This window comes from Annulohypoxylon truncatum (assembly GCF_022578515.1).
Source record: "Annulohypoxylon truncatum strain CBS 140777 unplaced genomic scaffold F4807scaffold_48, whole genome shotgun sequence".
Classification (NCBI taxonomy): domain Eukaryota; kingdom Fungi; phylum Ascomycota; class Sordariomycetes; order Xylariales; family Hypoxylaceae; genus Annulohypoxylon; species Annulohypoxylon truncatum.
The window spans coordinates 223,698-238,470 of record NW_025953834.1 but is presented as its reverse complement, the minus strand read 5'-3'; the positions used below and the strand labels follow the sequence as shown (position 1 = coordinate 238,470).

The 14,773-nt window shown below is 47.2% G+C and overlaps 3 protein-coding genes across 3 annotated transcripts; all 3 read right to left on the bottom strand.

Annotated features, from left to right (window-relative positions):
* Nucleotides 1–671: 671 nt before the first annotated feature.
* F4807DRAFT_298981 (SIR2-domain-containing protein) lies at nucleotides 672–2,885 on the bottom strand. The gene is made up of 2 exons (XM_047994917.1): nucleotides 2,191–2,885; nucleotides 672–2,115 (listed from the first exon to the last, which is right to left on the bottom strand). Exons 1-2 carry the CDS (start codon nucleotides 2,489–2,491, stop codon nucleotides 860–862), a joined length of 1,557 nt encoding a protein of 518 aa, XP_047849556.1. The 5' UTR covers nucleotides 2,492–2,885; the 3' UTR covers nucleotides 672–859.
* A 2,664-nt stretch (nucleotides 2,886–5,549) lies between these two features.
* Nucleotides 5,550–10,808, bottom strand: F4807DRAFT_298934 (calcium-translocating P-type ATPase). The gene is made up of 3 exons (XM_047994916.1): nucleotides 10,576–10,808; nucleotides 7,174–10,500; nucleotides 5,550–7,119 (listed from the first exon to the last, which is right to left on the bottom strand). The coding sequence occupies exons 1-3, from the start codon at nucleotides 10,626–10,628 to the stop codon at nucleotides 6,267–6,269; spliced, it is 4,233 nt and encodes a 1,410-aa protein (XP_047849555.1). The 5' UTR covers nucleotides 10,629–10,808; the 3' UTR covers nucleotides 5,550–6,266.
* A 1,463-nt stretch (nucleotides 10,809–12,271) lies between these two features.
* F4807DRAFT_298931 (uncharacterized protein) lies at nucleotides 12,272–12,719 on the bottom strand. Its single transcript, XM_047994915.1, has one exon. The coding sequence runs from the start codon at nucleotides 12,648–12,650 to the stop codon at nucleotides 12,369–12,371; it is 282 nt and encodes a 93-aa protein (XP_047849554.1). The 5' UTR covers nucleotides 12,651–12,719; the 3' UTR covers nucleotides 12,272–12,368.
* Between the last annotated feature and the right edge of the window lie 2,054 nt (nucleotides 12,720–14,773).

Genomic DNA, 14,773 nt, shown 5'->3' with positions numbered 1-14,773 from the left:
AAATATAATATTAATAATTAAAACTTACTATACATTTATATTATATATATCGTAATATATAAAATGAATTAACAGGTTAGCAGATTCGGTACTATTGTCCGCCGTCGCAGCGCCATGTTTTAAAAGGGAAGAGAAACTAGGCCCTAGCTCGAAGTTCACGATTGGCTGGTTGAATTGTAATAGTTAAGTCATACTGTGATCATGATAAGTCGCTACGTGAATCGTGGGTCATTACGGGGTAAACACATTCCAACTGCTTCACAATACGTCGTTCATTGCAATTTATTAGTAGTCGTCGCAGCTATTGTAAGCATGGCAGACCGACTGGCCCGCCTCAGCTGCCGTAAGCAAGAATTCGTTTTCCTCGCCGATTTCGCCCAACTCCCAACCGGCATAAGGCCAAACGCCACAAGTGATGCAAATGTATGGTACAGAAAATTCCACGACCTCCACGAAGATCTTGTGGACAGGCAGTGTACATAAAGGGTGTGGATATGGTAAGCTTCGGGGCGAGAGTCCAGATCTGGGTTTTCCTACTGCATCCAATCTTCATCTGTCGTGTCCACTTCAAAGATTATCGTCATCCTAATAGAAAAAGAGGGTGAAAAGAGGCTGCCAACTTCCAGGACTAAACTGAAACCCGTATTACAAATTGAGGCTACACATCCGCCTCCAAGTACGAAAGAAATTTTGTCGGAAACGTAGAGACCCCAAACACCTTGCTGTCAAAATGAACGCCACGTTGCCGCGCCCTGCTCCAGCCGAGATAATGCAAATAGTAGGAACAACCGTTGTATTATTGGTTGTATGTCGTAATTATAGAGTCGAGAAATGACTCATCCAATGTTACCAGAGTTAATCACTTCTCCTCTGGCGTCGACGGTTCACTGACCGTGAAAACGTGTCGGCTTTTATAGCCATCCTCCAGTCTAATGTCGACAACTTGGTCGGGGGACACCATCTTATGGTCAAGGTCCCATCCAGCGCGACGACACAGCTCGGCGACGACCACATCGCAATCACCAAGCAGGTCGATGTCAAAGTTAATATGATTAACTGGTGTTCGCGAGATGTAGATTTGCGGTATATGGGGAGGAAGGTAAGGCACGACTTCGGATACCGGTGCAACCTTGAGCGATGTTCCGATGACGACGACCAGGTCGACAAGGTCGCGGTCGTGCTTCACGAGTCGCTGACTAAACTCGTCGGGAAGCTCCTCACCAAAGAAGGTGATATCGGGCTTCATGACGCCAGCTGCAGGAATATCGTAGCGGCCGTCATCATCATCGTCATCGTCATCCTCCGAACTTCTGCGTCGGGTTCGCTTTCCCGCAGACTTCTTGGAGGATCGCTTACGCTTCATCGCGCCGTTGGTGCGAAGGGCAGCAATGCACTTGTCACATCGAGGAATCTTACCAGCCTTGACGTCGGCAAAGATGGTGTCACCCTTGACCTTGTAGCCACACTTCTGACAAGTGGCAGTTGCGAAGGAGCCATGGCATTGAACAAGCTTATCGGGGCTGATACCTGCATTCGCCTCGATGTTATCGATGTTCTGCGAGTAGTTGGTCAAGAGTTTGCCCATGTTCTGTAGCTTCGCAATAAAAGCGTGCGTGGGAGAGAAGAGGCCCTTGGTATCGGGCAGGATATCCTTAGCAACCGAGTAGAAGATGGTGGGGTCTTCACGGAAGATGTCAATGTTGAAGACCTCTTGTGGGTCGTTGATGCCCAGTCCAAGATTCTCGAGTTGCGTGTAAAGGCCCGTTTCCTTGGATCGGAAGTCGGGGATGCCCAGCGAGGTAGATATTCCAGCACCGGTCAAGACGATGATGTTGTGCGATTTCATCAGTAAGTCGACGGCATCATCGACCGTGTTGTACTTGGGGAGCTTGGCGCGTTTGCCTAGTTCGCGCGACATGGCCAAGGTGAGCAGCCCATAATAGGCGTCATCTGCTAGACCTTCAAGGAAAGCCGGGGGTCTTATTCCAAAGGCTGTCAAAAGCTTCTTCGCCGAAATGGCGCCGCAATCAACAGTCTGTCGGCAAAATTCCTGAGGGCCAATAGTGAGCAGCTGCTCACGATACGCGAGTGCTTCTTCAGGCGTCACGGCATCGACTGTGAAGTAGTGTTAAAATAGGAGACCAAACCGACTAAGATTAAAAGTGAAAGTGAAAGAGAAAGTGAACTTACCATCATCGAAGAAGCTAACTTCGGTGATATCCTCAATGACATCCTCAAACAACGACTCCGTCTCCCACGAATCACCCAGATCGCTGATACGCTCCTCCAGCTCGTTGCGGGCCTGACCATGGGGTCTTACATTGAGATGGCCGACTTGCTGGTCGTCGGCGACTTCGACTTGGGCTTTAACACGCTTAGGCTTCTTCTGGCCATCCTTCTTTTGGGTATCCTTTTGGACATCTCTCTTCTGAGCATCCTTCTCAGAAGGATTGCTCTTGCGGGGTCTACCGACAGGTCGTCGGCCTCCCATTGTGTCGTTGATGGTGTGGAAAGTGACAAGTTGGAAAAGAGAAGTAAAGTTGGAAAAAGGATGGTAAGTGGGAAAGTTGAGTAAGAGGATGGATTGAGGTTCAAATGTGTACAAGGAAAGTGTAGAAGTAGATGAATGAGCCGAAATAGGCAAGCTATTCGATTTACTAATTGCCTTGGTAATATATCAACTGGAATTGGTGCGCAGTTGAAGGTAGCAATTGTTTGATGGTTGATTTGATGGAAATCTAGAGTGGAATTATTAGTGAGAAGAGGAAAAAAAAATAAAGAAGTAAAGAAAGGTGCGGGAAATATTGAATCAAGCAATTGGGAACTGGCGCAACTGGCTAGTTTAAAGTTGTGCCGGGATGATATGGTCAGGATGGTCAACGCGTTTGTGTTATTGTGCTGCGTCGTGCTCAAGCCGGTGCTGGTGCTGGTGCTGATGAAGGTGATTTTGAGTCGGGGAGGATTGGGAATGGGATGAGGTGGAAATGGGAATAGGAACAGGTATGGGTTAGGAATAGGAAAAGGTAAGTAGGAAGTATACGTATGGTCACCTACTTGTAAAATGCACGTAATAATCGTAACTATTATGCAGTAAAGTTGTAGGATGTAGAAGAGAAAGTATGGGTGGGTGGTCTGGGGATTTATTAGGAATTGAGAATTGGGAATTGGGAGTTGGGAATCGAAATTGGAAATGAAGTAGGTACCTACTGGGTATCTGGGCACGGTAGAAGTAAAAATCGATGAAGGAAGGAAGGAAGTTAAGTTTAGGTGTGAGTAGGTAATGAAAGGGAAATCCGAGAGAAAGAACGGGAGCACTTTTGGATTTTTGAAACTTCAAATGGATGTTGATAAGTTCCAGACTAAGCGATACCCTGATAGGTTACAGCCAAACTGTAGAACATTGGGGTACATAGTATTAATCATTCTTATTTTATTCAAGGTTTCCTCTCTCAGTTTATATTGTATTTACCACACATATATCTCATTTCTTGCCAATGTTTGCCCGCTCCTTGGTTATCCAAGTAACAAACCTTTCGCTTCTATTTTGACCATTTGGTATTTTGACCACTTGTCGTCTTCGTTGAGTTGTTAATTAGTAGGCACAACCCATGCGCGAGGTTCCCCCGAGTTTTCCCTTCTAAAGTGAAATAGGACATTGTTTTTTGCCATCCATCCAGCCATCCAACCCATCTGCGGAATCCATAACTCCAGTCGTCCTTGGACGAACCCGAGCTACGCCAAGACTTTCAAGTCTCCGCAACTCCGAATTATTCTCATGTATCGCTCAACATATTAATATCGACTCCCGCCTATTATATAATTCAGATTGCGCTCACGTCCTTACTATACGGTACGATAGCAGTCCAAGTCCTAGAATTCGATTATGCCCGGGAAACCCCGCGTGAAGCTAGACATGAGTAGATCTAGTTCCCCCCCCTAGCATCCCTCCTAACGTCCCTCCTACTATTTCTTTCTCGCACCTAATTTTTGCCTCCCGATCTAAAACGGGGGATCATCCCTCTCAAGATCCGATTATATGTATGCGGCAGGTATGAGTAATCACCTTCCCGCCGCTTACGAATGGCTCGAAGTTTCTACATACGAGTTGCCTGTTTAGTGATTATTCAAACTAGCAACGCTAGGCACCCGTAAAACCCAAGAGACACAAGAGTCATATCATGACAGAGACGAACAGACGCCACGTGGTTGAGAAATCAACGGATATATGTTACCCCACAATCTTCATTACCTCAACAAGTTGGCCATACCCTACGTCCATATCGCCGCAGTCAGTTTCACCAGACAACGGTAACTTCCTTGGCACTATTCCTGAATGCTATAGCATCTGAGCACGAGCTTAGGAGGTAAAATGTCAATCGTCGGGATCATCTAGGCATTCCAACCTACCACTCCCCTTAAAGAGGGGTAGAGTTTGATGTCTAAGACAAGAGTCTCTGACATAGTGACAGTTCCATGCTCTTCATTTTCTTGATATTTAAGATGGCGAACCAGTCCTGTATCCATGATCTATGACTAATTGTTGTTGGACTCAAGTCATCTACGAAGCATTGCCCCGGATCATGTTGACCGGTGTAGTCATCGTTCTAACCGACACCTTTCCAATTAAGATTCGCCGCTCAAACCAGGGAACTAAAATTAAAAACACTTCATTGTCATGCTAATTATACAGTCCTCTTCAAGAAACAATTTAGGAATTAATTTTCGTACTTGTATTGGCCGAGATAATCTAACAAGAGGCCTGAATTTCCTCATGATGCATTTATCATGAAGGATATTCACTTATGCGGGATGAAGGTTTAGTGGGGTGGGTCAACGCCCCTTTTCTTAATGTACCCGTGTACTTCTCATTTAGCCATAGCCCTCCTTGATGCAATATTGCTTGTCAGCCTTAAGACCCTAGGACAATCATATATAAATCCATCCACGTAGTAAGAATTACACTTTCGCAATATAGCGAGCCTGCTCACAACTGTTACACCACATGGCAGCTGTGCGGCCCCTAACACGTATAACGACGCCTTACTTGAGTGAACTTGTAAATATCGCGTTACATCTCTCCCCTCTAATAATAGCACCACCTAGGTACTTACAAGACGATTCCAGCAACAATTAAAATCACAAACCAAAAGCTAACAGCATTAAGCCGGCAATCCACCTAAGTCACAGTGGCTATATATGCATGGTGATTCATGCTGTGCGATGGAGCCTACAAACCAACCTCATACATATACCTACATAAGCCCCGAGCAAGACTGAAAATATATCCCCCAATATTCCCTGCATCTCGTTAGCCTTGGCCTGTTGCCTTTCCCTAGCATTCTTCAGCGGGCTCGCAGTAGGGGTCGTAGTGTATCATTTGTTAGAAAGCCGATGTCACGTAGCGTATTGCCCATACGCATGCACGTACATATGTCGTACGACCTAGGTATATTATTTGCATGTCAACTACCAACGGGACGAGGGCTGGCACCTTGACCAACATCAGCTAATTCTACACAGAGCAGATACATCATACCACGAGGCAGATGGAAACCTAGCAAGTCACCAAGGTCGACGTCGCAACTGGTTTTAGTACTTTTTCTCTGTTTTAGCACATTGTCTTATCTATGGCCTTCGATCCTGACCCCTTTAACCAAACCCAACTCCCTACGCACAAAGAAGAAAGAACGAGCGACCTTCTATTAGCCGCGTGCCGTCCATGTTTTTATCTATAGCATGTAATATTGTGTATCCTCAGACCTAGAAGCCTATAAACCACGCGCGCGATTTGATCAAACACGAAGGAGCCCCCCAACAGAGAACTCCTTATTTCCTAAAAATCCCTTTACCCTGACAGGAACCCCCGAGCCTAGTTCGCCTTAATAACTAGGTAGCCCACATTCTCAACCCCGGCGACCCACGAATCCGGAGCTGCGAAGTTACGCATTACTCATCCCCACGATGGACGCCAAGACGACCTGCCTTTCGGCCACGGCGGCCATGCTCCACGATAGGACTCCGGGGACGTAGTCTTTCCCATAAGCCCTGCCGGGGTTGGTGAGCGTATTAGAGAAGAAGTATTGCCAGACGAGCAACTATAGTTGCCAACGGTCAGGCTGTGAGAAGACGTAGATTACAATTAGAATATAGGTTGTCTTCGGATACTTCGCTCGCTCTTCGTGCGTATATTCTCGCTGCCTCCGCATGTCTTAATATCAGGTGCAGTCGAGCTTGGTCGATCCAGACAAAAAGTTCCTTCATACCGCCTAAGAAATAGACTTCTGCTTCTGGGGTGGCTGGGGGACGCTGAGCCGGGGTACGGTAGATGAGCCAAGGTCTTGAATCTGTGCGGGCTCCTCTGTTAAGATCGGTGCCGGTTCTAGCTCACTGTTGTCTCGGGTTGATAATGGCGATGGCGATGGACGAGGAGGCTGCGTGAAATCGCGATCCCCAGTCCTCTCGATCGGAGACCATCCTGCGGCCACGCTGCCAGCAATAATCCCTGCCATAACCGTAGGGGCGCCTAATGCTGAGTTCGACCTCGATCTCATAGACCGAGAACGTTTCCTAGAATCCGGCGTCGGGGCTGGCGAGGGAGAGCTGAAACTATCTTCGCGTGTCGGGGTCTGTGGCACCCTTATCGAGTTCGAACGCGAGTGAGACGGGCTCCTCGTCTTCGAAATAAAGGTCTCGCGAGGATGTTTTACGGCGAATTTCAAATTGTTAAGACGACCACCCTTGAGTTTCTTAAGGAATGCAAGCTCATCTCTAACATCCGCAAGGACCTCGGGATAATCATTGAAGCGTTCCTCGTCTGAGATTGTCAATCCGGGAATGCCACGCTTCTTCCTCAGTGATGCAGGAATACACTTCCTAATCAGCTCATCTGGGATCAAACGGATGATGATACCCACGGGTATGGAAATAAACCCGAGAACGATTGCACAACCCCACTGGCCAGACGTCTGTGGCGGATCTTGCCCGGAAATGCTGAAAGGAGTTCCACCAACGAAGATGATGAGGACTTGAGCACCCGACACTGCGAGGTTGATGGCAATGAAGTACCAATTCTGGAACAAGCCTTCAAAAATGTTGAACTGGTTGTCTAGTCGACGGTTGCTGTTATAGTATTAGTACGTGTAGCTCCAAGATAATAAAACGCTCATTACTCACTTCCATTGGTTGAAAATCTGCATCCATACGAAGGTGTTGAAAACTAGAGTGTTGCGCCGCGTGTCTTCATCAACTATACCGATAGTTTCTGCAGCATAGTACAGTATGAAGGTAATCGCCAATTGGTAAATGGCCTGTCCGAGGATCATCTTCCACATCGTGATCGAGATGATGCTAGAACCTCTCGGCTCTGGTTTTCGGTCCAAGCAACTATCCTGAGGAGGGTCGGTGGCGAGGGCAAGCGCTGCGAGAGTATCCATGATCAAGTTAACCCAGAGAAGCTGGACTGCCGTAAGCACGGAGCCTTCATCACTACTGGAGACGGCCGTGACAAAAGTTAATACGACGGCAGTCACGTTGACTGTAAGCTGGAATTGCAAGAATCGCTTCACAGCGTCGTTGACGGCTCGACCCCATTTCAGAGCCTTTACAATACTGGTAAAATTGTCATCCATGAGGATGATAGCAGATGCCTCTTTTGCCACCTCAGTGCCGGAAATACCCATGGAAAATCCGACGTCTGCCAATTTCAAAGCGGGCGCGTCGTTCGTCCCGTCGCCTGTGACAGCAACAGTCTCGCCCATGTCCTTGAGGCGACGCACAAGGATTCGTTTATCTTCGGGACTAGAACGCGCGAGTACGCGAAGTTGCGGAATGATTTCGTTCTGTCGGTGCTTACTAAGATTGCGGAACTCTGGACCTTCCATAACAAGCCCATCTGTCAAAATGCCACACTCTTTCGCGATAGCCTCAGCGGTGAGCTTGTTATCGCCGGTAACCATGCGAACAACCACGCCAGCTCTCTGGCATTGTTTAACCGCCTCGGGGACACCATCGCGAAGAGGATCCTGAATGCCAACCATTCCGACGAATACCATCTGCTTAAAAATGTCCTCGAAAATGACTTCGTTTTGGCTTCCTTCAGCACGTCTGGCATTCCGTGGCGGCCATCTCTCAAAATCGCGGTAGGCAATTCCAATGGTTCGTAAAGACCGAGATGCGTAATTTTCGATGAGACCTTTGATCTGTTCTGTGTCGTCGATGCTCATGCCGGTGCTTGATGTGTCTCGAGTAGGGTCACGTAGAATCGCTGAACATTTTCCGAGGACGATCTCTGACGCTCCCTTGACGTACAAGCGGGCTGTACCGTTTTCAAGTTGAACCACAATACCCATGCACTTTCGGCCGGAATCGAATGGAATAAGCTGTAATGTTTTGGCGTTTGATCGTTCCTCGCTCACTGGTCCCATGCCAAGATAGGCCTTTGCATATTCCAGCATGGCGGTCTCTGTTTTCGATCCAATGAATGTTTTGACACCGTCAACCTCGCCTTCGAAGGCCGTGGAGTTGAGAGAGATAGACTTGAGTAGGATTTCCTGAGTTGGCTTGCTTAGAGTACTAGCAAATTCCTTCTCTGATCGTTCATCAGGACCACTTCCTTCTCCCTCCTTCGAAATTCCGCTTCCAAACCGATGAGAGGTGCCGATCGTTCCCGCAACAACCGTCATCTTGTTTTGTGTTAAGGTACCAGTCTTGTCAGAGCAGATAGTTGTCGCATTTCCCATGACCTCGCAAGCTTTCAAGTGCCGCACCAGGTTATTGTCCTTAATCATACGATTGGTGGCGAAAGCTAGCGCTAGCGTAACCGCAAGAGGCAAGCCCTCGGGCACCGCGACGACGATAATAGTGACCACGACGATGAAAATATTGATAAATTGCTGACCTTTCTCGGAAGGCGACAGGTAATAGTTCGAAGGCAGGCGGACCAGAAACATGATGAAGAGGACGATAAATAGAAGTAAACCGGCAGCGCCTCCCAATTTTGCGATATATTCGGCGATAACGTTGAGCTTAGACTGAAGCGGCGTGATCTCCGGGTCCTCGCTCAGAGACATCATGGTCTTGCCGTAACTGGAATGAATACCTGTCGACGTTGCGAGGAAGGTTCCTACGCCTTCCATCACTCTGCCTCCAGATTGAATGAAAGGATCTAGCTTCTTCGTATCCTCGCCATTTTCAATCGCGGAAAATACATCATCGCCAGGTCTCTTGCGGATTATATCCGATTCACCTGTCGCTTGAGATTCGTCACACTTGACATTGAAGCCCTGGATGAGGATACCATCAACGGGGATTAAATCACCAGGCTCTAGGTGAACTACGTCGCCAGCTAGAAGGTCATAAATCGATATCTCGACGGTAGTTCCCGCGCGGATCACTTTAACGAGTCGGTCCTGTTTCTTCCTGTTGAGCTTGGCGAACTGTCTCTCCTTTTGCCAATCGTTGAGAGATCCAACCAGCACCACAATGACAATGGCCGCGATGATAGCTACACCTTCGATCCACTCGACAGATGGCTCCCCATTCTTTTGTTCCGCACCAAATGTTTGGTACAAACCCACGGCAAGTGATACAATGGCGGCAACGGAAAGCAGGATTAAGACCTTGTCATTGTAAGTAATCCAGACCAACTGTAAAAAGCTCTTGCCTTTCTTCTCGGGAATTCGATTATCTCCGTAAACACGTTTTCTGTCAGAAAACTGCTCATCAGATCCATGCCCACGCGCGGTATCTGACCGAGTGACTGGCGTTTGTGGGCTTTCTAACCCTTCATTAGCCAGTTTGGGTGGTGTACGGTTTGTCGCTTGTTCGAATGAGACTTTTCCATCCAACTGCTTCTCGTCTGGGCTTAGACCGGTATCGCGATTAGTACGGAGCCCCTTTTCCATTCCGACAAGCCCTCCTAGCTGGTAAAAAGCAGATAGACTCTTTGGGTTAAACATCTTTGTAAGTTGGCCGGGACTATACGCAAAAGGGTTGTTCTCCACCTGGAAATCGGCCTCTTTGCCTTGGTCTGGTTTCAAGGCATTCTCGTCCTTCATAATCTTCTCGTTGTCGAAAGATTGTTTCGTCGTGCTGCTCTTCTCGCCTGGCCATGACGCCGTCACAGTATCACCTTGCGAGGAACTAATCGACCTTGATCCATCTTCGCTATCGACCGAATTCTGTCTCGAACGGTGGTGGTCCGGTACAGAAAGAAAAGCCTGGCCCTTTTCAGTTCCCCTCGAGGTTACTGGACTAGAAACGTTGTGCGGGCTCGTTGGCCGACTATCCCTGGTGCTATCAAAAGAATGGCTTGGCCGTGCCTCTCCTTTGATACTCAAGTTAGAGGACTGAGATCCTAATGGAGCAGTAGTCTTTTCAGATGTCCAACTCGCAGCTAATGCAGTTGGACTTATGGGTTCGTCGTGAGGGGATACAGGCGAATGTTGAGGAACAGCGGCTGCGGGCTCGGTGTCATTCGTCGTATCGATTGTAATAGTAGGGCTAGATGCCAAGTTAGAACAACGAACAAGTATGGGAAGACGAGTGTGTGTAATTTAGTGGATGAAGTCGACTTACGCTCTTGCTCTCCGTGGCGTGCCCTCGGGCTCACCCTTACTAGGGTCAGACATGTTGCGTACGGAGGAGGACTTGAGATAAAGGAAGCTAGAAACCGATCACAAGGTCCAAGGCGCGGGGAGGGTCGTTAATGCTTAGGCACAGCCTCGTGGCGGGAGGCTAGATGTAGGCGGATTGGTTCGCGCGCGTAGAAATCGGCCATCGACGGAAGGCAATATCGGCGAGGCAGAAAGGGACCGGACAAACTGCAGACACAATTGATTTCCAACAATGGACGAACCCGAATATTTGGAATTTGAATTGTTAATGGGAGCTCGCCAAATGTCTCCGCTCTGAATGAGGCGCAGCGAAGTCCGGCGATAAATTTATTCTTTTTCTGTCCGTGGTCCGTTCCTTCAGCGCGTCCAAAGTTCGATGCTCAACCATAAGACAATACTTCCTAAAACTAGAGATTCGGTAATTGTATACCCGGGAATGTATTCGGACCAATTCGTGTTTTCAGGGTCACCCTCGGAATCCGGGATCTGGGAGGGTGGTGGTCAACAATCGGCGGCCGCGAGGTCAACAAGGTCTTAAAGGCCAAGAGGGTCTCGACCTAAAATCCGGGAATATAGATATCTCTCGAGAATAATAGGAAAGTTGTTGACAATACGACGATGGTATGAGGAGATGTTATGGTATGTTGTTTCGGGAAGGTGTTCTGTAACGAGTAATCGAGGCACAGATATCTCTATTCGGTAGTCACCTTAGGATAAATACGCATAGGTATGAGCGTCGCGTTCCTGGTACTTTGAGTTCGGGGCTGTGCAGGACTGGCCACTTATAGAGTTATCGATTCGAATGGCAAAAGAGACGCAGGCAAATGCCACCGCGAGGTCAAAGTGTTGTGTTATCGAGTCACGTCCGCCAATCCGTCGCTTGGGGATGAACAAAGCAGGCGTGGGTTGACGGGGAAGAGGCGAGGAGGTACTTGTTGTTTGTCACGGTTTCCAGTTTCCAGGCCACCTCAGTGAAGTACACAGCTCAATTTTGACAATATAAAAAAACAAACACGTAAAACAACCACCAGAAGGCAGAGGGAATCAGGATATCAACGACCCGACATGGCGACAAGAAGGAGTGTGCGAAAGTTGGATGATGAAGAGGAAAAGAGAAACACTGGGCGATACTATTGATAAGTGCAAATACAAGTGCAATTGATCCAATCGTGGTCTTGAAATTTGCTGGATTGGTTACGCTCAATGCTCACTAGGGGAGCTAAGATATGCTAAGATACATGGTCAGGGGTATGCATGGTACGACTAAGATACTTTGATTGAGCAGCCGAAACGCATGAATAGAAAAGTCACCTAGGCGTACCTGGGTATTGTCAGTTCAATGTTCGTGCTACACAAGCGACATAGTCCCTGTACTACGCCGTAATCGTTTGTTTTAGTAGAAGTTTATAGTTTTGCCACTGACCCTGAGGTTTAACAAATGTACTACTAAGAAGAATACTCCATGGTTTAAATATCCAAGTAATTCTTAGCCCATTGTTGACAAAGAAAGTTTGGCTGTTTGTTGCAAGCAGTCGCAACAGACACACATTGGTGGGAGGCATGCCACCTCTTACATCAATAACTCCGTGCACAGTCTATTTGGATGTATCAATGTATCACCAAAGTCCTCTTTTCATATTCACAGAGTATCATTCATTGTTAGAGCGCTTAGCATCGTCAATCGTCAACTTGGCACAACATGGCACTACAGAACCTGGACCGCGTGGTCGGTCTTGGTAAATTACAAAATTCAGGCTATGGAGCCCCTAGATAAATACCTGATCGTCGTGTCATTCCCAGTCTTTTCCAGTCTTTCCCACTTCGCATCCCGCAGTCCTGGCAGTCACCTTGGAATCGTGTGTACAAACGCTTACAATAGTACACATACGTATACCGAAGGTACCGTGGCCGTCGGTTATTACTTTCCAGGGAAAGGTTAGCCCATATTCGGCGAATTAGAAGCAAGGTTGAGAGTGCCAAGAGAGGCTGTGCAAAAGAGACTCCATGTCTTCGCACATCGCGGCCGATGATGTACATAGTACATACCCATCGAGATCGTCACTATTGATCCTCTCAGCTGAATATCTACAATTTTTGCGCTCTCGAGTATTTGCCTCAGTTCAGGAGAATGTGGTGATTAAGCCCAGTTGCTAACTCGAATCTCAAATTACACATGTGTGTATACAAATGTGTGACAAAACCCGTAGTCTCTCAGACTCAGAGACTAGGTAGTTAGTGTATTAAGTCTATGTAAGGAGGCACCATACCATCGAATTAAGTTGAACACTTCTCGACAATATCTTAAGAATATTAAATTACTATTAAACGCCAGCCACGTTCAACTGCCATAGATTTGGGTAAGCAATTCCCTGCTTTTCCTCGCCCACTTCCAAGGTTGTTCTTCTATCATATTTTCTCTTTCCTTTTTCCTTAAGGGCATACATACATATGTGCCTAGTTACTAGGTAATCAGTAAGTTGCGGTCTGTACGTGTGTACCAGTGTCTGACCTTCACGGCTGCTTGGTTAGGCTTCTTCGATACCCAACTTACATCTAGCGTCATCCACACTTAGCTGTCTGTATGCCTCGATGCCTCATGTCTTCGGCCAAGATGCTGCAGAAGTCGAGAAGCAGCTCTTGTCGGGAACTACTTATGTGCTCCTGGCCGGTCTCATGATCCGATCCTCATTGCCGGTATGATCGCCATTGTCATCGACCTCTAAACCGTCGGACTAGACTAAAAAGCGAACTCCCTTCAATGTCTATTGATATTGGGGTAAGTGTCAGTCAAGTCAAGTCAAGTCAGCCCAACCACTCCCGTCAGCCTTGCTATCCCAGATAAGAGTCAAGGTTCAACCACTAATAAGGCTACTACATATGTGAGGAGAGCCATATATCGACTGTGCAAGTCTTACGTTCCATCCACGTGGGATGCCAGGAATAATTCTCATTGGTGCGGTGATTCATCAACTTTTCTTACACGCGTGGTAGAGCGCTTCAAATACTACGCTGTTTCAGTGTCTCGTTGGTTGATAGGTGAAGAAGGAGGCCGGTGTGTAGTCAACCGGATGCAGGAGGGCCCTTAGTAACAGCGCCCCCTTTTCTTTTTCTTGATGCATTCTTCCATCTTACGCTCCTGCTTCTCGATTTAAAAGCCTCACGTCAATACCAAGCCATAAATATCTCCGTTGGGGAAAAGAGGGAAAAAGGTTAAGCCCTAGAGAGATATTAACAACGGTATGATAGCGGTTTACATATGTTTCCATATTAGCCAGTTCGGCGCTTGGATTTCGCATGTGAAAATATGGAGAATAAGGGACGCGGTCCGCAGGTCCGCGCCTTGGTCTTTTTTCAATAATTACACGTTATCATAACTATCAATGCTAATAGCAAGATGCTTCATGTTAAAGCTGTCCGAGCTCCCCTGGGAATTGATGATCCCCGAACCTTACCGGAAAGAGCATGACATCTCCGATATCAACCTCATCACATATACGATCTTGTCAAGGCAGATTTCTTAGGAACAGTACCTGTCTTCGGATGAAATCATCTCAACGAGCTAAACATCCTAACGATCCTTATGCCACCTTCAGACAAGGGGAATTTGTCGCATGGGTAGCAAAATAGTACCCTACTGTAGTAAGCACTTTACATCAGATTATTAACGGATTCATCAACGAATTACAAACTATCGGTACTTCTCGTAGAAGTTTTCTACTGAACATTCTTCTGGGGTATAGCTCACCCTCGATAAGACCTCCCAAACGCGTAGTTGCGACTGAGCTACAACCAAACCCGTCAGATCTCTCACAACCCATATGCTCGTAACATAAATCTCTCTAGGTAGGTAGTTTCAGATTTACAAAAACACGCAGTAAGAGCTGTCAACAAGTTACCGAGCTTAATAAAAGGCTCTACTAGTTTATCCTTACACTATATTGCCATACTTCTTCGATAAGTGACACTCTGCATATGTCAAGTAGGTCAGTATATACTTAGGTGTATAGGGAATTTACACTTTTCATAGAGGCATGGCAGATATCCTATACTATTGCTACACAATCCATACGCAAATCGGAGGCACAGCAGTTAACCTATGTTCAAAGGTTTGGAGCCGATTATGCAAGTATAAAGACTGCCAAGCCTGGGGTTCCTCGCCT

Bases quoted from the DNA above. Each gene is read 5' to 3' on its own strand.
- F4807DRAFT_298981 (XM_047994917.1), bottom strand. From the start codon at position 2,491: ATGGGAGGCCGACGACCTGTCGGTAGACCCCGCAAGAGCAATCCTTCT. The intron at 2,116-2,190 runs GTAAGTTCACTT...ACTACTTCACAG, and splicing joins AGTTAGCTTCTTCGATGATG to TCGATGCCGTGACGCCTGAA.
- F4807DRAFT_298934 (XM_047994916.1), bottom strand. From the start codon at position 10,628: ATGTCTGACCCTAGTAAGGGTGAGCCCGAGGGCACGCCACGGAGAGCA. The intron at 10,501-10,575 runs GTAAGTCGACTT...CTTGGCATCTAG, and splicing joins ACGCCACGGAGAGCAAGAGC to CCCTACTATTACAATCGATA. The intron at 7,120-7,173 runs GTGAGTAATGAG...ATACTATAACAG, and splicing joins CAGATTTTCAACCAATGGAA to CAACCGTCGACTAGACAACC.
- F4807DRAFT_298931 (XM_047994915.1), bottom strand. From the start codon at position 12,650: ATGTACATCATCGGCCGCGATGTGCGAAGACATGGAGTCTCTTTTGCA.